This window comes from Magnolia sinica, chromosome 5 (assembly GCF_029962835.1).
Source record: "Magnolia sinica isolate HGM2019 chromosome 5, MsV1, whole genome shotgun sequence".
Lineage (NCBI taxonomy): Eukaryota > Viridiplantae > Streptophyta > Magnoliopsida > Magnoliales > Magnoliaceae > Magnolia > Magnolia sinica.
The window spans coordinates 112,411,520-112,432,850 of NC_080577.1; the positions used below are offsets into that span (position 1 = coordinate 112,411,520).

Below are 21,331 nucleotides of genomic sequence, written 5' to 3' on the forward strand. Positions count from 1 at the left end.
ATATGTGTGTGTGTGTGTGTGTGTGTGTGTGTGTGTGTGTGTGTGTGCGCGCGCGCTGCTAACTGCAGTGTCCTATATAACATGTAAATCGTACACGGCTCAGATGACATCCAAAGCTCTTACCATGCTTTCAATTATGAGAATTGGTCCCATGGTTGGATGATCTAGACCATTGAACTTTTGGGTCCAGCGATAGGTGGGGCATGGCATGAAAAAATATTGACCAATATTAGGACCTTAATTTAATTATGGACCATTGTTGCATCTCTTGTAAACCATCTCTCGTTAGGTCACAAATTGAAAGTTCAAGTTGTCCCATCAAGGAATATTTTGAAGGTGGGGGCCACGAACAGATTCATATTCGGAAATAGTGAACGGTGGGCCCCACTTTTCAGAAATGGAAACCCACTAATCGTTGTCGTTGTCTATTCTCCTTGTTTATTGCGCACTAGCACTTAGAGAAAATGTTGAATGCAAAACATAAGACCAGTCACTGAAAGATTCCGCCCTAGTGATTGTTGGGCGCTGGTCAGTTGATTGAACGGTCCAGAATCCATATCAACAATATGAATAGTAAAGATGGCATATATGCAGGCCAAGCACCTCCACAACTCACTGCTGTTCGCTACTGTAACAGGTGAGCTTCACTGAGCCCACGCGCATGTACAAGGCAGCTCATGTACACGCCACATTCATTGGCATTGGACACTGCCATGAGATCCAATCCATTCATTAGATTGGTACCACCACGCCAATGCTCTCCCCCAATAATCATCATCAGGTGGGCCACAGTTTCTGAGCAAAGAAACAACTGAAAAAACTGGGCCGAAAGTTTTTTTTTTTCCTGTTCAACTACTAAAATTGTGACCCACCTGATGAATGGACTATAGTTATTTTCATTAACGATATCTACACAAAACAAGCCCATTTTTCGTGTGACAACTACAAACACAGGAATATCACTTACATTGACTCAATCACCCACACTTAGCACAAAGGACAGTAGATCTCCTACCAAGGCAATATATATACATGTAGCTGCGATAAATTCACCTATATAACAAGTAAATCTCACACGGCACTGGTGAGATCCCAAAGCTTGGTGGCCCGCAGCATCTTTGCATGGTATACACAAGTTTTTTTTTTTTTAATATTCTGACAATTGGGGCCCATGGTTGGGTAATCTAGACCATTGGTTTTTGAGTCCCATGACCGATGGAGCATGCTGCAAAAGATTTCCCATATGGGAAGATATGGACCACTATTAGGAGCTTACTAAGTAGAATGTGGACCATTGTCGTATTTAACCATGTATTGTATTCGTAGGCCACAAACTGAAAGGTTAAGATTGTCCTATGCAGGAAATTTTTAAAGCATGGTCCATAAAAGACGGGATACAAACAGATTCATGTTCTAGAGTACTGAACCGTGGGGCCCACTTGTCAGAACTGAAAACCCATGCTTAATAATGCAAAGACTAGGGCCACATATCATATGAACCATCTTCCGCAATAACCCAAGGTTCCACCTATGCGAAATGATACATGTCTTGGTCATCGTCGTTCTCCATGTTGTAGCAGTCTCGAGAATACGATGCCGTCTCACCACTGCTGCTTTGTTCAGCCTGTAGAGAGGATTATAAGAGGGGGTCATCCCGATGCACAAGCTCCTCTATTGTGATTGACATGCCAAAAGATCAACGATTCAACATTGCACAGAAAAAATCATCATCCACAGCTCACAATTGAATATGATGAATGCAAAAAAATCCTTCCAACAGATGTGATGCCATGTGTGATCTGTTGGGAGTTTTCACAATCAAAAGCTGCTTTCAGAGGTCATCTATCAATAGGGGTTAAAATTCAGTATTTCCATAAAAGCTTCCTGTTTGTAAATAAATTTATGGAATTCCCTCCAAAAGCTACAAAAATAGAGTTTTCAATTGTAGTCCAACATTGAATATGGATGGAAAATAGAACACCTTTGTAAAGGTATCAATTTCCATGTGGCCATGCACTAAAGCACCCAAAGTAGACATACTTGCAAGGGGTGCACACACGGTGAAGGAAAAAAGTAAAAAACAAAAGAAAAGAAAAAAGTTTTTTTAAAAAAAAAAACACTCACTTGAAATACATTGGGCAATAGAAGAAAATTTGTTTTTTTTATTTCATCCAGCGGCCAGACTACCACATTTGGAAATAGAAAAAAAGAAAGAAAAAAGAAAAGAGGAGAAATGCCCTCAGTTGCAGCTAGATGATGACTAAAGACAGTTGTGGTCTGCAAGGCCCACATGTTTCCTGAACATTTGAGTTCTACAAAAGAATGAGAACATGCCCCAGACATGCTAAAAAATTGCATGCTCTTCCTAGTGCCTGCTGGTCATTTTGCAGCTGTAAACAGTACATTTGAAGGCCCAAGTTCTATACCACCATAATGGACAAAGTTGGAGACTAGGAATTTACCTATGGTAAACTCCAGGCAAGCACAACACACCAAATGCATTATCTGGTGTGCTGTATTCAAATTGGACAGGTGGAACAATGGGTCCCTTATCTTGAACCGTTCATCAGGTGGGTCCTCCAAGGGATCAAACAGTCTACAAAGACGATCCTGCAAACTCAATTGGTGGACCTTTTTTTTTTGGTCAATAATCAACGTTACCCTATTCTATCCTCTAGTCCATTTCTAGGCCAACAATCAGACAGTCAAGATCATCCCGTCCAAGAGATTTTTCTTCTGTGACTGACCCATTATGGGACCTAGCTGATGACAGGTCCAGATCATGGACCATTACACAAGTCCCATTTGGTAAAGAAATTGGCCCATGGCGCTCAACTTAGATTTCCCCTTTCGCTATAGATTTATTTGTGGTTTGGCATATTTATCACAAGTTGTTACCTTAGCTTTCCGGTAGCTTTCGAGCATGCGACGGTATTGCTGGCGTGCCTTGGGAGAATCAACCACAGAAAGCACCCTCGAAACAGCTTCATCGATAGCCACATCCACCTTCTGTTTTCTAAAGACCTTGAGTATGTCATCATCTTCACCTTCGTCAATGGACTCCGATTCGGCCCGGAATCCTCGCAAACCAACTCCTTTCCTACGCCATCTCAGCACAACCTTTTCTAGAACACCAACCGTCCACAAAAATTCGTTATACTTCTTTCTAACCTGATGACCTCGCACATGAGCCTGTAATAAAAAAAAAAAACAATAAAACAAAGAAAATTCAGCCTTCATTTGGACTAGAAACAATTCAGTGTTTGTGGTGCCCATAGGAGGGCCATCCAGATTGTTGATCTGATGGCCCCAATCAAATGTTTAGAGTCTTCCCTTCTGGGAGAGGCCCATCGGATCAGTGGCTGTGATCATCTGAGGCCCATGGGCCCCTCATGTAAAGAATCCTATGCAGTATTTTATAATCCCACACTGTTATATGAATGTGTGGTGTACGTACATGAAAGCCAAATTACCTGTATCTTCACTACATTTTGGCGCAAGGTGAGAAAATCTTTCCGCCCTTTCCATCCCCGATATTTCTTTTGGATAGACAGAGCTGCTGTATTTAACTTATGATCACGAAGGCTACGGAACTTTGATGCAGCCAAAAGCCCCTGAATATCATCTGGTGTCATACCATACTCATCATAAGTTGCAGCAGCACTCTGTTGCCGCCTTCTGAAAGAATGGGCGCGGAAAGCTGATTGTATACGAGCTGCAGCCTGAGCAGCATTTCGAACAGCTGCCAATGAATCTTGGAGCGAGAGCTGATCCTCAATCGCACCACTGGGCATTTGTACGCTCCTATCAGCAATGCTTTCCACAGTTCTTTCAGCCTCCAAGGCAGCAGAGCCTTTAGAAATCTCATTTTCCTCCAATTTGAGTGAAGAAAGATGGCTTGTTAGTCCCACCTCTGACAAATAACCTGCAAGTCCTTTGTGGCCACTGGCGGCAGCAATGGAAGCAGGGCTTTTACCTGCTGGGTCTTGTGCAGTGGGATCTGTTACCACCCCAGGTGATGCACCAGCAGCTAAAAGCGCAGCAACCATCTTTTCCCTGTTGAACAGACAACATTGTCCATCAGCATTCTGGAATCTATACCATAAAAGAAAAGAAAAAGAAAAATAAAAAATAAAAAATCCAAATAGCCTTACTATGGCTACTAGGGATGCCACTCAGGTTTGAGTCAACCTGAACCCAAATGACCCAAACCAAGTTCGGATTGCTAGTATCCTTGGGTGGGGTTGGGGTCCTCGGATTCAGATTGAGCAAATTCACATTGAGTTAAGTCGGGTTGGGAACAATCACATGTATTTGGATTAGGTTGGGTTGCTTAAGGGTTGAGTATAGATGAATTTGGGTTGGTTCGGGTTGGTATTAGGGTCAGGTAGGGTTGCAGGTTGCATCCTCTTGAGAATGGATTAGGCTTGGTTTGACCCTCAACCTGAACCAACCCACCTGAGTTGCACCCTTTATGGCTACTATCGAGTAGGATTTGGAATCCTACATCGCAATGTGGCATTTGTGCAAGATCCACTATTCTTCTATTTTGTGACCATCCATGTTTTTCATGCATTTACGGCCCTATTGATGGCTGGACTGGCCTGATTTTTGGGCCAGGGCACATAGACAATGGGGTTAACCATATGAACAGCTTCGATTTCGCATGCACAAGAGTAGGATTTCTCTTGCGAGTAGCCATCACACATATCTATCAATTCCACAAGCTGTATCAGAACACATCTTTTGTAAGTTATCATCATCATAGCAATAGACAGGAGCCATTATCATATAGCCTTGTTGCAACTTTTGCACGAAAAAAAAATTCTCTTCCAAGTGTTGAAAAATGACTTGTGATAGTGAAGCCCAAGATAAATATTCAATTACCTTCCAAAACGTGCAGCCCAGTGAAGGGCAGTCCACCCGTTTGCATCCCGGAAATTGATACCAACACCACAATTAAGGACTGAATTTAAGGCCCACTCATAGCCCAAGCCAGCTATCATGTGAATTATGCCTTGCTCTTGCTTGGACAAGGAACAGCCCGCGACTTCACCTCCATGGCATTTGGACAATAGCCACTGCTGCAGCTTATCCTTCAAAAGTTCTTGCAAAACCCAGTCCAAAATACCGGTTGGAGTCTCGCTGCCTACTGAGAGTGCCTCCTTAATTAGTCCCCAGGTATCATCAGCTATTTTCAGTTTTCTCAACTGTTCAGTTTCCAGTCTGACACTATCCTCATTCTGAACAGGCAGTAGTATCTCTGCAAAACTTACAAGCAACAGCACTTCTTCTGTACTCTTATTAGTTGCATCGTTTTCATCGACGTCAGAGCTTGATGTGGGCATCTTTGGCTTCGAATGATACTCAAATTCCCTGATCTCACTACAGGATTCCCTATTGCCAGCTGTGATGCATAAAGTTACCTTTCCAGCAGCGTGTTGAGGTACCAGGCAGCGAAGGACGCCAGCCTGAATGATTTCTACCGGAACTTCAACGTCACCAAACATGCATGCCCATGCACTCTCTGAAGGATCGCATAGAAAATCTCCAGTGATAATAACCTGCATTGAGAGCTTTTGAATTGAAAATCCCAACACTAACAAAGATACATTTCCACAGAAAATACTTTCAAGTGCTATATTAACTCGCATATAAAATAGAAATGGTAAATACAAAATTTTCTTGGAAGCTGCTTGGGTTAGGCATGGATGGAGGGATTTGAAAATCCCAACACCATCCACCAAATATGATCGAATGTCCCCGATTGAACCTCATCATGTTTTTGTGGGACCAATTATTAAACTTTTGATTGAAGTCCTCTGTGCATCGATCTGCGTGTTCCCTCCCTCCCCCTATTGTAATTAGATACGATCACATCCTATGTGGGGCCCACCAGCATGCCAATTCCCATAGATATAACAGAAAATCTGGTCCTCAATTCAAACCATTTATTTGTGTAGGCCCACCACAACAAGAAAATCTAATAGCAATTGGAACCACCGAATCCAATGACACTGAGATAAGGGCCTTATGTGTGGGGATGAACGAGCTTAAATGTTTAGTTGTGGCTCCTACAGTCATTGAGGATGATTCCAAAAATGTCATGAAGTGGGCATCCTCCAGCAATAATTTTCCCTGGAGGTTGGCAAGATGGTTGAAGGAAGTGATGGAAATTAGGAGATTCTAGGAGGAAAGGAAACATTATAGTCAATGGTTTAAGCAGGGAATTCACCTCCAATCATTGTGGACGGGGGATTCCCTCTGTTGTAAATTTTCCCTCATTTTCTCGATAAATTCCATCCTAATCCCCCCCATCCCCCCCCCCCCCCCCCAAAAAAAAAAAAAGAAGGGGGGTTAAACCTAGGTCTATGTAAGGCTGGTGGGTTTTGTATGTTTAGGGTGTTTTTGGATGGTAGGTTGAACTGGTTGCAATTCATTATAGAAGAAATGAGCACAGTGGGGCAGCACTATTCCAATTAATAATGACAATGAAATGCAATTCCATGCATTTCTAGTTGGACTTGAAATATCAGCAATTGCGACTTGGGAACCAGTCCATTACCATGAATGTGATGGGGCTATCCACACTTTGTTATTTAGTCTTAACAGATTTGATGATTACAATTCAATTTGATTGAACAACCAAATGCAGCCTTATTAGGTAGAAATGAAATCAATGGAAGGTCATCATTCTATCCATACAGTCCCGTACACGTGTTACCCCAATCAATTCCAAATAAGAAATAGCAAACAGCAAATCCTCTAGCCATAGGCATTAATGTGTTGCATGTTTTCTCCCCCCAAAAAGCATGCATACATGTATGATTGTATTGATAAGTGTGCAGATACAAATACATGTGAAACAACTATCCTTTTGAATGTCAAAGTATGAGCCATGTGTTTTATACTTGTATAGTACTGCAAGAAAATCAGTAAATACGAGGCATCTATATCTCCAAGGATAGGAATGTCTAAATAGCCTTGGCTAACAAATCAATTTAACCAAGTTGTAGAGCAATATTCCAGATCTTTTGCAAACCATCATATTTGAGCAATGGAGACACCAAGAACCATCAAAATACAGCAAGAGGAATGTAGAATCATTGTTGAGAGCATACGTAAGTCCACATGTCTCTCCACACGTGCACCAGATCCAAGCCGCGCACACACACACAACATGTATCATTTTAAGCAGTTGATTTGAAATAGCATCCAGAAAGATTGCCTTTACCATGACTTGAGAAGATCACACACAAAAAAACATACTAGAAATGCATCATTTTAAGCAGTAGATTTGAAATAGTATCCAGAAAGATTGCCTTTACCATGACTTGAGAAGATCCCATTAATAGTGAAAACAACATCTTTAATGTGCCATACAGCTTCATTGAACATACCTTTGTGACTTCGTCTGAATATGCCCATTCTGGAGAAATTTCACGAATACTGAACTGCTGTACTTGTGCAACAGTTAAGCTTGAGTCGATTCCAAGGGAAGTTCCGAGATTACTTTCTTTGTCCAACCACCCTTCATAGTAATCAGGAGTGTGCTTATGCTTATCAATGGACACATTCCGAGTTTCCATCCAATCAAGTCTATTTGTCTTTTTGAGTATTCCCACACCGGACTCAACTTCAACAGCGCTTGTGCCAGAGGAATTTGTAGAAAGTGTTGATTTTCCAACTTCTTGAAGCAGTCCACTTGAGGTTGGTGATATGATGCCAGTGTCAGAGCCTAATAGAAATTCTCTAGCTGCCGAAAGTTGAACACTAAAATCACTCTCAGAAATTAGATGCCAATTAGCCCCGTTTTCGGCACTACTTCCTCTATAATTTAGCCACATATTTTCTGGCTGTTGAGCTGCGCTTACAGAATTCATCACCTTTTCTGTTGAGTATAAGGACCTATCCTGCAAGGATTCCAGATCAGTATGAAATTAAACTCAATAACAAAGGAGAACCACTAGAGGTTTACATAAAATCAGAAACAGAATGATTTTATCAAAGAAAGAAAAACAGTTTTCAAGTTAGGAAAAACAGTACAGATCATTTTCCCAGCAAACTATTTTTGAAGAATTAAAAAGAGATCCAATGGAATTAGAATGGGGGAGACTTGGTTACATTCATGATTTCTATAGGCTTAAGATCAAAGCCAAAGAGTCCTGTCCAACTATTATAAATAGAGGACATGTTCAAAAGTCTGCAATAACTACAGTTATCATCTATTATGGACACCTATTGGTTGCTGAAATAGAGGGTGTACACAAACATGCGGGATTTTTTATTGTTTTTTCAGGTGGTCCAATGCCTTCCACCAATGGTAAAACAAGGACTTTAGTTCTCACTACTAATCCATTTCCATTACAAAAACACCAAATGTGCAAACTTGCAGGCATGAGTGTCTAGAGCTGCAACAGAACGGACTGAGGTCTGTCACCTGGTCTGCAAAGTAAAACTCATGCTTGAGCCATTGACGGGCCAAAACAGGCAGGCCCAAGCCCAGCCCAAAATGATTATGCCCAGCCTAAGCCTGAGCACGGTCGATGAATTCCCATGTAGATATAAACAACTTTCAACAAACTAATATGAATGGTTTTGATCATACCTTAATGTCGGGAGATCTGTATGTGAGAGATCAATGCCATTCCTTCACAAATCAAGGTCCCTCCTAGATCTATCCCCAACAAATGAATAACACCAAAGCCACCAATTCTCTACAGCATAGGACTCTAGAGAACGGCTCTCTCTCTCTCTCTCTCTCTCTCTCTCTCTCTCTCTCTCTCCACTACTTGTGGACGTCACCGGGGAGAGGGAGACGGGACATCTAGCCATGGAGCCAATTCCCCTTCGGAATATGATCAATCTACAAGGAGCTCCAGGGTTTTAGCGGAGCACCTGTTTTAGTACTCTGCCACCTTATGGACTTTTGCTAATACCCTACAACTTCAAAAGTCCATCATCTCGCCTATTCCATACACCCAAATAGATGTATGTCCTTCCACCTTATTGTGACCAGTGTTCGCATTGTCGACGAAATGTCGATAATATCGCCGATAATATCGTTGTCGCTAGTCTAGCGACACCGAAACCCCCATTTTTCGTTTCTCTCTAGATTATCGGCGAAATATCGGCGATATCTTCGATAATCTTTGATTTTTTCCGACAAAATAGGTAAAAATGGAAAAATAAACCTTTGATTTCGGTAATACCTGGTTGATGGTTGATCGGAACTCGGAAGCAAAGAATCTCATGGGCAGCAATCGACAGCGCTCGTCTCGTGTGACTCACAGATACATGATTTCGGCGAAAAATCAGAGATTTTGGCGAAAAACCAGAGATTTAGGGAGATTGCTTGAAACCTCGTCGAAAATCGCCCCCGTCCGCTGAAAACCCTCTTCGAAGACGAAACCCTTTTTTTTTTCTTTTGTTTTGTTTTTTTTTTTTGCTTTTATGCTTCAGCGGGAGCAAACAGGCGCACGGTGCGCTTCAGCGTACTGAGTAAACTTTCTGGGCCCACCGTGAATGTATGTGATTTATCCACGCCGTCCATTCATTTTTCTAGTTTATTTTAGGGGTAAATCCCAAAATTAAAGTATATCCACAGATCCAGTGGACCACACCACAAGAAACAATAAGAATAATGAATTTCACCGTTGAAACCTTCTTAGGCCCCAGAGTGATGTTTATTTGTCATCAAACCTTTTTTTAAATATAAAAAGGAATGGATGAAGGGTTAAAATAAATATCAGCTTGATTCAAAATTTCTGTGGCCACCAAGAAGCTTTTAATGATATGCGTTCAATTCACAAAGTTTCTTGTGGTGTGGTCCATTGAAGATTTGAATCTGGTTCATTTTTTATATCACACACTAAAATAAGCCTTCATATATATTGGACGGTGCAGATTTAAGGTACATAATTCATAATGGGTCCCACAGATAGGGTTTCATGAGAAGCGGATGGGCTACTGTACCTCACACCAGCTATATAGCTGTTGTAGGTACGTGTCGTGCGAAGTCCAGCACTGACGCTCCTCGCGCTCCGAGTTGTACGAACGGTTCAAAGGAGATCAAAGTTACGTTGGCCCCACAGTGATGTATTTATTATATCTACACCGTTCATCTGTTTTTAGAGTTCATTTTAAAGCATTATCCAAAAAATGAATTATATCCAAAGATTATATGGACCGCACCATAGATAGCAGCAGAGATAATGATTTTTACCGTTAAACAATTTGTAGGGCCCACCATAACGTTTATTTTGCATCCAATCTGTTCGTAAAAATACAAATATCTGAATGAAGTGGAAAACCAATTTTCATACTGATCCAAAACTTTTGTGACCTCGAAAAGAATTTCAATGGTAGACGTTCAATCCCCCACTCGTTTTTGCAGTGTGGTCCACTTCATAGTTATTTGTCTTATTTTTCGTCTAAAGGCTTAAGGCAAGCTCTTCAAATGGATTAACGGTTTGGATATAACACACACCTCATGATCAGACCCATATCACTTGCTGATGTCAATAGCTGGGATGAGGTGCACCTGCCATTTCGCTTCCGGACTGCGCTGGAACGAAGTGAATTGCACACTGAGTAAAATGTGGGCCCATAGTAATTGTGTATTTGATCCAACTCAGTCCATCCATTTTATTAGATGATTTCAAGGCACAAGCCAAAAAATGAAGCATATCCAAAGCTTAGGTGGACCACACCACATGAAACTGTGTGAATTGAATGTTTACCATTGAAAAATTATTGGGGGCCACAAAAGTTTTGTATCAACATGATATTTCCATTTTTTATTCAACCATGTCCCTGTGATCTTATGAACAGTTTGGATGACAAATAAACATCACTGGGCCCTATGAAGATTTCAATGGTGGAAATTATTATTACCACTGTTTCATATGGTGTGGTCAACTTGAAACTTAAGATAAATTTATTTTGGTTATTATTAGAGTAATTTTTTATGGAAATGTATGCTTTTTTGGGCCCCATTAAATGAAAATTTATTATTTAATGCATTTTTTTACAAATTTTTAATTTCTAAATATACAAATATGTGTATTTAGGCATGTCTTGAAGTTTCATGAAAAAATTTCACTGTTATCATATTTTTCTCTGAATTTCCGGTTATCGGCGATATTATCGGCGATAACGATATTATATCTTTATCTCTGGCCAGCGAAACTTGTAACGATACCGACAACTCAAACACTGATTGTGACCAATGTTTTCTGTATTATTATCGCGTAATGTATTGCACCCTAGCAATACAGACACATACCGGTTCTCACACAAGATATATCGGTTGTATTGCATAATTTATCGCTGTTGTTAGGAAACATGGGGAAACATTGGGAAATTGGTCGAATTTTTCAATGAAACTTCAAGGATTATTGAAAAAGACACCAATACACAGTTAGAAATAATAATGATAATAATAAAATAACAGAAAACAAGTGCACATAATAGGTTTCCGTTTATAAGATCCTAATCTATAAGTTTTCTAATTGAATCGATGTAACCATATTCAAAGTAAATTCATAAAATTTATAAATGTACGAAGACATATATGGAAACACAAGCAGTACATTCAAAAGCAAAAGAAGAAGTAGAAAACTAGAAATATACCTGTGGATTTCAAAGAAAAAAGTTTATTTTTTTCCAAAAAATCTCCAAATTGCCAAGAATGTGTAGATCAGGTTACATACATGTTTGATTTTGTGTTTGGAGACTAAGATTGTAACTGATTTGGGAAAAATTGGAAAAAAAATTTATTTTTATCCAATTTTTCACAATTCGGCCCATTTCCCCCAAATTTCGAAATCAAAGCTCCAAATCTATAATTTTTTATGCAAAACATGAAGAATCATGGATTTCTTACCAGTTAACACGATTTACAACATATAAAAATGAAAAAGAATAAAAAGAATAAAAAAAGAAAGAAAGAAAGAACCGAAACTAAAAAATACGCACCTTGTAGAATCCGGCCCCAAGAAGCTTCTGATTATGATTTTAGAGAAATTTCAAAGATTTTATTCCAACAAACTAGAGTGGACTGGTCAAAATCACCTTACAATGTGCTAGGAATATATATATATATATATATATATATATATATATATATATATATATATATAGAGCGAGAAAACGATTTTCCAGACAAAACCATGTCGGCTTCTTCTTTCCCTTCCGATATCGCACTTGGTATCGATATATCGCATGATATCATGATATCCACGATATCATGTAATATATTGCACAATACTATGAAAAATGTAAATTAAAGCCGGGTTTCATATCACCTAGCTAGGATAACAGATATATCGTGAGATATATTGGTGATATCGCAAGATATTGAAAACATTGAGTGTGGTGTCCAATCCAAGCCTTTAAAAACCCAACAAAAGGTTTTAACTTGGATGTCAAAAGTTCTAATAGTTGGATTTTCATCAAGTTTGATAGAAACAAATCTTTGATGAAAATAAATGATCCATCGATTAAAAATACCTAAAACCCACTTGAAAACATATGATGATGCTAGCTAGCTATTTTAAGCTTAATGGAGCATCAAAAGGCAAGATCTAGCCACTAAACTTAGTCCTAGGTGACAAGTAGATTCCTTTTTGAAGTACATCAGGCCTCACTTGAATCTTAACATGAGAACCTAATATCAATTGTGTCAGCCATTAATTAGTATCAAAAGGTATATCAAAGCCCCATATTAAGACCCCCTGAAGTCCCTTTGCAATCTCGGGCCTAAGGAGAAGTCTAAGCTAGTGCATGATCAAGTCAATCCAATCCAAACATGATGGGTACTCTTGGTTACGAGACTTGACATGATCCATACCAATATAGATATCCAATCGAATGTAGAACTATCCCGATGGACAAATAAACATCCATACTCCCATCCGTGAAGGGCAACAACAAGTCAACAACTAGATGCTTGATGGTGGAGATAAATCGATCCCGACTTGTCATTGATTCATATAACACGGGATAACCATAAACTAATCATGGGTTGCCTAACCCTTCTAAGATGGTCACGAAGAATTTCAGATACTCAAGAACATGAAACGCCAACTCTCCACTAGCCCATCTGGGTGCTTATGTCCACTGCATTATTTCCCCAAAGGCAAAAAGAAAGTTCAAAAGAAATCCTTCTAAGCCATTAATTTGTCCAAATTTCCAATCACAATTAACAATAAGGCACATAGAATCCTTGGCAATCTTGGCCATGAAACAGAAAAAGTTGATTGTTTCATACACTTCATAAACATAAGCCCTGCTTCAAAAAAATAAATAAATAAGGTGCATAGAAAAGTGAGTCACTTATGACCCTATTCCATTCACCAAAACAGGTCACCAATGGCCAAGTTCCAATCATCAAAACAATCAAATGAATGAAATTGGCTTTGAAGGGCACACATAACTCTAACACCTACCATGGCCCAAAATCAAGCTAATATGAAGTTTGGCTATACATTTACAAAGGAACGAAATATGTGGAGCATATCGCTTACAAGTGAAATATATTACGGAAATTCTTTTGAAAACTCTAAAAGGGTGGGATGACACAGGCCGGCTGATAGGATTCTAGACACAAACCAAGCGACCAAAGTGCCAAGCCCGAAAGCCCCATGGGCCAGCCCACCCATGGACAGCCCTGCATGTGCCACCATCAGACATGGACTTCAGGTTAGATACGGGGACCCTAGGTAGCCCAGCATGCTAACACGTCCATACAATTATATGATAAAAAGACATTATGAATAATTTCTTATGAAAGCGCAAAATAGAGGAATACATATCTAGATAAATATAAATACACTAGTACAATATAAATAGTATAATGAGTTTACCAAAGACAATAAAGAAAAGATGAATTGGCGTTTTCCAAAGAGAGTGTTGTTAGTTTGACACATTCCACACCATGCATCAAAAACTGCGTGTAAAGTGTCATTTGCATATGATGAAAACATTCAGAAGCATAGATATTTAATGTTGGGCAGGACCTGCATACAAGTTACAACAATGCCAACGAGTTCAAGTACTCTCATTTATTTGAGCTAAAAGTGTATCACAGTAGGATTATCAACAAGAAACAATAGAAATAAGAACTTTCAAGTCTCACATTTTCATGCAATCTCGTATCCTTGGCATGAGAACCTGCTTCAAAGTTGAGCATTCTGCTTGTGGAAGACTCTGGAATGCCCTGGGTCAATGTATCTGAATTCTCTTGGAAATCAGTCCTCGTTGAACTTGATGACAACTCTAGCATGTCCTTCCATGAAGGAGATGTATATCTGGGATGCAGTGATTGGCCATACTGTTTCCTAGCATCACCTATAGGAAAATGTACTGCAACTCATTATTTTAAGAAAGAAAAGAGAAGGAAAAATCTAACTTATCCATCTCAAAATAAAGTATTCAAAATTCTTTGATAGGCTACAAACAAGTCACTTGACATGCATAACACAGGTTAGAGAAGGAAAAATCTAACTTATCCTTCTCAAAATAAAGTATTCAAAATTCTTTGATAGGCTACAAACAAGTCACTCAACATGCATAACACAGGTTAAACCATAATCAATCTTGGAAATGCAAGCAGCTTCCTTGCTAAAGAGGTAAGCACAGAAAAGGGCTAGCAGGATGATTCAAATAGTTATTGGAGTTCTTCTATACCCACATGCACTTCTACAAGCATGCACACATGCCAAACTGGTACGTGGGTGAGACAGAACCGTGCATCATGTGGACCCCACTTTATAAATGAACTGGGTAAAAAAATCAGGCGAGTCCAATTCATCAGTCTGGCCACACTTGTACCTTGAATATTGACAGTTTGCATTTTTTCACTATAATGTATCCATATATTGGTGTAGGACGGCTTAATCCAACCCTAAATGAATGTGATATTTGAAAGTGACAGATTTAATCTTTAACAACAAATATTTATAAAAAAAAAAAGAAAAAGAAAAAAGTTAGCTTCATACATCATAAACACAAGAAGGAAATAAGGAGAATGCAGCAATGATCATGGCTATTCATCATAAACATGTTGTATTGAACTTTAAAATCTGAATTTAGTTGGATCCGGCGAAATATATGACTTTGATCTTGTAATAGGTTTGTCTAACGATCCAAGTGGATTTTCTAATCGAAGAAATAGGAATTTTTTGAATTGGGAAATCTGAAAAATTCAGAAAAATAATAATAATAATAATAATAATAATAATAATAATTGATGGTTCTTCAAATCTAAGGCCTCAGGTGAGGGGATTTGAAGAAGATCAAAATATATAAATGTGGGGATGAAAATCTTCTAAGATCTAAATATTTGGGTTGAAAAGAAAAGAGATCGGCTTCTAGATCTAGAGAATTTAGAAGAAAATGAAGAAAAATGGTTTAAAAAATAGAGTACCTTGAAAAAAGAAAGAAGGAGAGAAAAGAAGAAGATGAGAAATCACTTCTCCGGGCCTCATGCCCTCTTCCAATCACTGGAAGTCGAAGACGGGATCGTCTGGTCTTGAAGAAGCAAAGCTCTCTCTCTTTTCATAAATATAACACAACATTTTTAGGTTTAGGGCAAAACACCCTTATAAATTCGTAATTACATTAAATGACCAAAATACCCCTATAAAAAAGTTTGAAAAAAAGAAATTTGCACAAAAAATTGTGTGCACACTATCTCAAAACTAAAATAAATAAAATATTCATAAGATGAACTCAAATCCAAGATGCACAATGGGCCCCAATGATAGCACAATGAAAGTGAGCCGCGATGATCCAACAGTCCGATTACACCATCGTCGCAATCCAACGGTCCAAATATCTCCTTCAAGCAACTTACACATATCAAGAACACATGTGTAAGGTCTTCAACCTCTAGAGACCCAACCCGTACCCGTCATCTAACCACATTGACATGGGTAATGCACACCTCTTGCGTTGATATACTTTGAATAGTCTGGTGTCCGCATCATATATTCAGGTGTCGAACATGGTAGCAATAAGGAAAATAAACATTTCTGGAGCATGCCATCAGTCAACGAGATCTTATTACATGACTAATAACAATACCAACAACAAATGCGCATACAGTAAAATAGAGAGAGAGAGAGAGAGGAAGGCCTCCCTCTCTCTCTTTCTCTATATCGATCGATCTCTTGTAGTAAAATCAATCAAATCCCTCCCCCTCTCCCTATATGGATCGATCTCTGGAAGGAAAATCAATCAAATTAAACTTCCTGAACCCGATCTTACAAAATACAACTGACCATTAACAACACAACCACTTACAGTAGAGGATACCCGGTTGATGTGCTAACTCAAAGGGACACATTTTTCTCCCTAAACATCACCCTCATCATTGTGTAAACCTTATACCAATTAATTGGGGTCAGCTACATGAATCATGTTCCGCGATTCCACTCTATCAAGGGCCATACCTTCAGTTAGACCACAAGTCATCAAGTCTTTTCTTACTACCTCCATCCACGTCCTGTTTGGCATTCCCCTTGTCCTTTTAGATCCTTCAACTAGTACCAACTCACTCCTAACTGGATGGGGCCCCTTTTTTTTTTGGGTGGGGGGGGAGGAATTGATGGATTTGTTGATATGCTCCGCAATATGATACATGAATTAAGACCCCAATCTAGTGACCTTCTTGTCACTTCCATGATACAACCAGAAATACCAAAAGATTCAGATTACTTATTTTCCAATTGCCAAGTATCTCCAACTTTGAGCATTCCGGGAACTCCTTTCTCGCTTGAACCCAATTTATAACCATATGTAGGACTCTTTTCTTCAACACATCCACTGGAGTGTCTATACCCTCAAATATCCCTACATTTCTTTCCTTCCACATCCTCCATAGTGAAGTATCCCAAAGACGCGCATCCTTCAAAATATCTCTTTACAGTTAGTAAATGGGCTGCTGCTCCATTCGTCCATTATACTTCCCATCGATTTACTGAAGCACCAATCAATCCTAAAGCAAGATAGGTTAAAAATAAATATTCCATACTTCCCTTGTAACCGGTAATGGACAAATAATCGGTTGACTGATTCCTCATTCACTTTGCGCATGACGCATCTATTTGGTAACAGTATATTCCTCTTGTTTAGATTGTTGACTGTGAGTATCTTATTTGCCGTTGCTTTGCTACCCATGCAAATGTCTTGACTATAGGGGGAACCAGGGCATCCCAAATCTTAACACAAGCTGGATCTGCTGTCTCACTTGAAACTAGAGCTGAAAAGGACTTCATCGAGAATTTTCCATTAGCTGGCCCTTTCCATGTTTTTCTGTCCTCCTCTGATTGCCTGATCTTTACTCCATTGAGATTATTTAACAGTTTTGCTAATGCTTCGGTTTCTTTCTCGGATAGTGTTCCCCTAACATTCATGTTCCACATAGCCCTTCCCCTCACTATATTGTAACAATCTTGCACTTTTGCCTCTTTGTTGATAGTGAGTTCATAGAGGCATTGATGGGATGATTCTCATGGGACGTCCTAGCCAAGAATCCTTCCATAAACAAATTTTATCCGCCTTCCCAACCACAAAATGAATCCACTTACTAAATTTCATCCCTACCAAGTTGGAGATATCTCTACTTAGAATTCCATTCCATTTTCCCAATTTGCTAATATCTCTCAATAGTTGCGAACCTCTTGATTTACTCTCCATACCCGGAAACCTACCTCCATTCGAGAACCCATATTTTCCTTTTATTACTTTCCACCATAGCATTTCCAGTTCTTCTCCAAATCTCCACCACCATTTACTCAATAACGCTCAACTTTTCACTCTTACATTTGCTATTCCTAGGCTGCCTTCTCTTACTAGCTTTTGAACATCTTCCCACTTTCCAAGATGGAACTTTCTTCCTTCCTCCTTCCCCTCCGACAAAAAGTATCTTTGAAGCTTCTCTATTTCGGATGCCACCACTGTAGGAATCTTAAATAGAGACATGTAGTATACTGGTAAATTTGAGAGGGCTGCCTTTATTAGGGTAATTCTACCCCTTAATGAGAGGTAGAATCCTTTCCATCCAGCTAGTTTCTTCTCTATTCTTTTTATAACTAGATTCCAAAATTCTGCAATGTTTGGCTTCCCACCTAGAGGAAGACCCAGATAGGTGCATGGAAGGTCCACCCATCTGCATCCCAACCTTCTTGCTGTCTCTTTAGATCTTTCCTCCTCTTTATCGACCCCTGCCAATGCAATTTTTCTTAGGTTAACCCGAAAGTCCCAAAACTTCGTAGCATCTTAAAATGCTTTTCAAGTCATACACTTGTTATGCGGATGCCTCACATAGTATAAGTGTATCATCTGCAAACTTAAGATGCAATATCTGCAACTCTGGGTTTCCCCCTCTAAAGCCCCTAATAAATCCCATCTCCTTGGCTCTTGAACTAAGGAAGCTTAAACCTTCTACCACACTTGAAAAATAGTTACAGAGACAAAGGATTCCCTTAATGAAGCCCCATAGAACTCGCAGAGAAGCCAACAAAAGATCCATTCACTAGGATCGAAAAGGATGCTGATGACAAACATTCAATCATCCACCCAATCCATTTTCTTCAAAAACCCATCCTTCGCATGGCATACGCTAGGAAATCCCAATCAACATGATGATATGCTTTCCCCATGTCAATTTGCATGCTACACCTCCACTTGAGTCCATGAATTCATTGGCGACGAATACACCATCTAATATTTGTCTATGCTTGATAAATCCTCCTTGAAATTGTGAAATCACAAAAGTCATTACTTCCTTTAGCCTCCTTGATAACACCTTTGCAAGGAATTTATAACATCCACTCACCAAGCTAATGGGCTTCAATTCCACAATTTCCATTGCATCATCGATCCTTGGGATGAGGAGTTATGAAAGTAGAATTTAGATCCTTACTCACTTTGGATCTTTGATGGAATAAAGAACTCCATGATGTGTCCCTTGATGATGCACCGACAATCTTGAAAGAAAGCCATTGTGATTCCATCTAGTTCTAGCGCTTGTCCCTATTCATCCCTGTTAAATAGCTACATGGTACTAATCTTAAGGGTCTATGAGAAGCTACAATGAGAAGAAGAAGAAAGATGGACGAGAGCAATAATGAAAGCAAGACAAAGGAGAGATATATAGCAAGGACGTGAGATGCTTAGGGTGTATTGAAACTAGGGGTGCACACGGGTCGGTTCGGTCCGGTTCTGGGGTGAAACCGGAACCGAACCGTTCCTAGGAGTTCTAGGATTTTCGGAACCGGAACCGGACCGTTAGCACCCTAGAACCGAACCGGAACCGGACCGTGAAAACCGGTTCGGTTCCGGTTCCGGATCGGTTCCACGGTTCTGGGCTTTTTAAAATCCAACCCAATTGCACTGAGATCTAAACCTCGAAGAAGGACAATAACATGTTGCTTATGAAAACTCAATAGCTTGAACAGAACAAGGACAATAACATGTTGCTTTTCACTCTATACAGACAATGCATCAAATGCATGCAAATCACTCTTACGGATATGCAGGTAATTCCATATCAATGCTGCTGATATGTGACCACCATCATCTAGATAGTAGCAAGTAGGAAGGGATGCAAACTATGTAACAAGAAGATTACATTTCATCTTATCATCTTGATTTTTGAAAAACATGGCCAAGGAATCAGTTGTTATTGCTAGTGAATGCTTGAGACATGTAGTTCTCTTACACACACTATCAAGAGCAAGTGAATGTCAAAAAGATGTTATGAATGTACCATTGAAAGCAATAGTCATTGTTGTCTGTATCACTGAGAGAGAGAGAGAGGGCAGGGGCCTGGGCGACTGCACGCACCACGGAGACAACGAGAGAGAAGGAGATGGCGAGAGAAAGAGAGATAGAGAGAGAGAGAGACAGCGAGAGAAGAGCTTGGGCAGGGGCTAGGCAGTCGCAGACTCGCAGATACAGATAGGGTGAGAGACGGCGAGAGAGAGGGAGACGGTGAGAGAAACTAAGAAAGAGATAGGGTTTTTGGGTTTTTTTTTTTTGTTTCGATCTTTAAGTTCGGATCCACAGTTTGGATCAACGGTTCGGTTCGGTTCTACATGCCCCTAAACCGGAACCGAACCATATCCAACGGTTCTTGTAATTTTGGAACTGGAACCGGATTCGGTGCTGTCTAGAACCGGACCGTTGGATTGGTTCCGGTCCGGTTCCACGGTTCTACCGGTTCGATGTGCACCCCTAATTGAAACCTTAGCCCTATACTCTTATTTATAATAGTAAAAACATGAATGGGCTTTGTGGGCCTTATTGCCTAGACTTGTGAATGAGCCTTATGGGCCTTATTACATGGACTTGAGCCCAATGGGCCTTATTAAACTATTAACCTTTCAACACTCCCCCTCAAGCTGGAGCATCTTAATGAGGCCGAGCATAGAACAAGGGCCTTGTTACTTGGACTTGTGAATGAGTCTTATGGGCCTCATTCAACTATTAACCTTTCAACCTCCCCGTCAAGTTGGAGCATCCTAATGAGGCCAAGCATAGAACAAGGGCTAACAAACCTAAAAAAAGAAAGAAATTCTTCTCTTTCATCCCCTATCAAACTCAATGTGCTCTGAAAAGAGGAACTTGAGTTTGGACAGACACGTAAAATATTTTTAAAAGAAGAAGAAAATAAAAAAGTAACATGGCTGCAGAGATGAGTAGTACTTGCTGTGACGAGAGCGTAGCAAACGGATGAGAAGTGGAGACGATGAGGCAACCAATAACTTTAAGAGAACAAGCGCTTCTGCAACTTCAATTAAGTGAGCTACCGGAACAGCCATCCAGCACAGACGAGTCTAAATCAACTATCCAGCTCAACTAAGGCTGGGGCAACTGCCTAACACAATCACAAGTCCACACAACTACCCATAACAAATAAAAATGGACCGACTATTCAATATAATGAGTCTAAGCCAATTGCTTAGAGTAAACAAGCCCATTACAATCATAAGTCTAAGCAAAGGCTGAGACAATCACCCAGTACAAACAAGCTCAAACCAATTGCCCGACACATAAACGGGTTCGGGCCAACTGCTTGGTATAATTACTGGTTGCATCGCACATCTTGATAAGGAGAGCTTGAAATGAAGAAGCTACTAAGTCGTCGAAAGAGGAGGTGGAAAAGAAGCAAGCATACGTCACACAGCAAGAGACAATTAGTTAAACACTGCCAACCTGGACATCCAACAATACTTCCAACCATTCAACAAAAAACAACAAATCCCTCAGAAAATTCTTCAAAAAAGGAATAGAATAAAAATTTCCAACAACATCTTCAACC

The 21,331-nt window shown here is 39.8% G+C and overlaps 1 protein-coding gene across 1 annotated transcript in view; it reads right to left on the reverse strand.

Annotated features, from left to right (window-relative positions):
- Positions 1-908: 908 nt before the first annotated feature.
- LOC131246752 (calmodulin-binding transcription activator 4) overlaps positions 909-21,331 on the reverse strand; it is a 44,513-nt gene continuing 24,090 nt past the window's right edge. Inside the window, exons 7-12 of the mRNA XM_058247139.1 lie at positions 14,141-14,352; positions 7,401-7,913; positions 4,888-5,564; positions 3,474-4,056; positions 2,899-3,192; positions 909-1,624 (exon numbers count right to left, since the gene is read on the reverse strand). Of these exons, the coding sequence (XP_058103122.1) occupies positions 1,529-1,624; positions 2,899-3,192; positions 3,474-4,056; positions 4,888-5,564; positions 7,401-7,913; positions 14,141-14,352 (2,375 nt within the window). The 3' untranslated portion in view covers positions 909-1,528. The remainder of the gene's footprint in view (positions 1,625-2,898; positions 3,193-3,473; positions 4,057-4,887; positions 5,565-7,400; positions 7,914-14,140; positions 14,353-21,331) is intronic.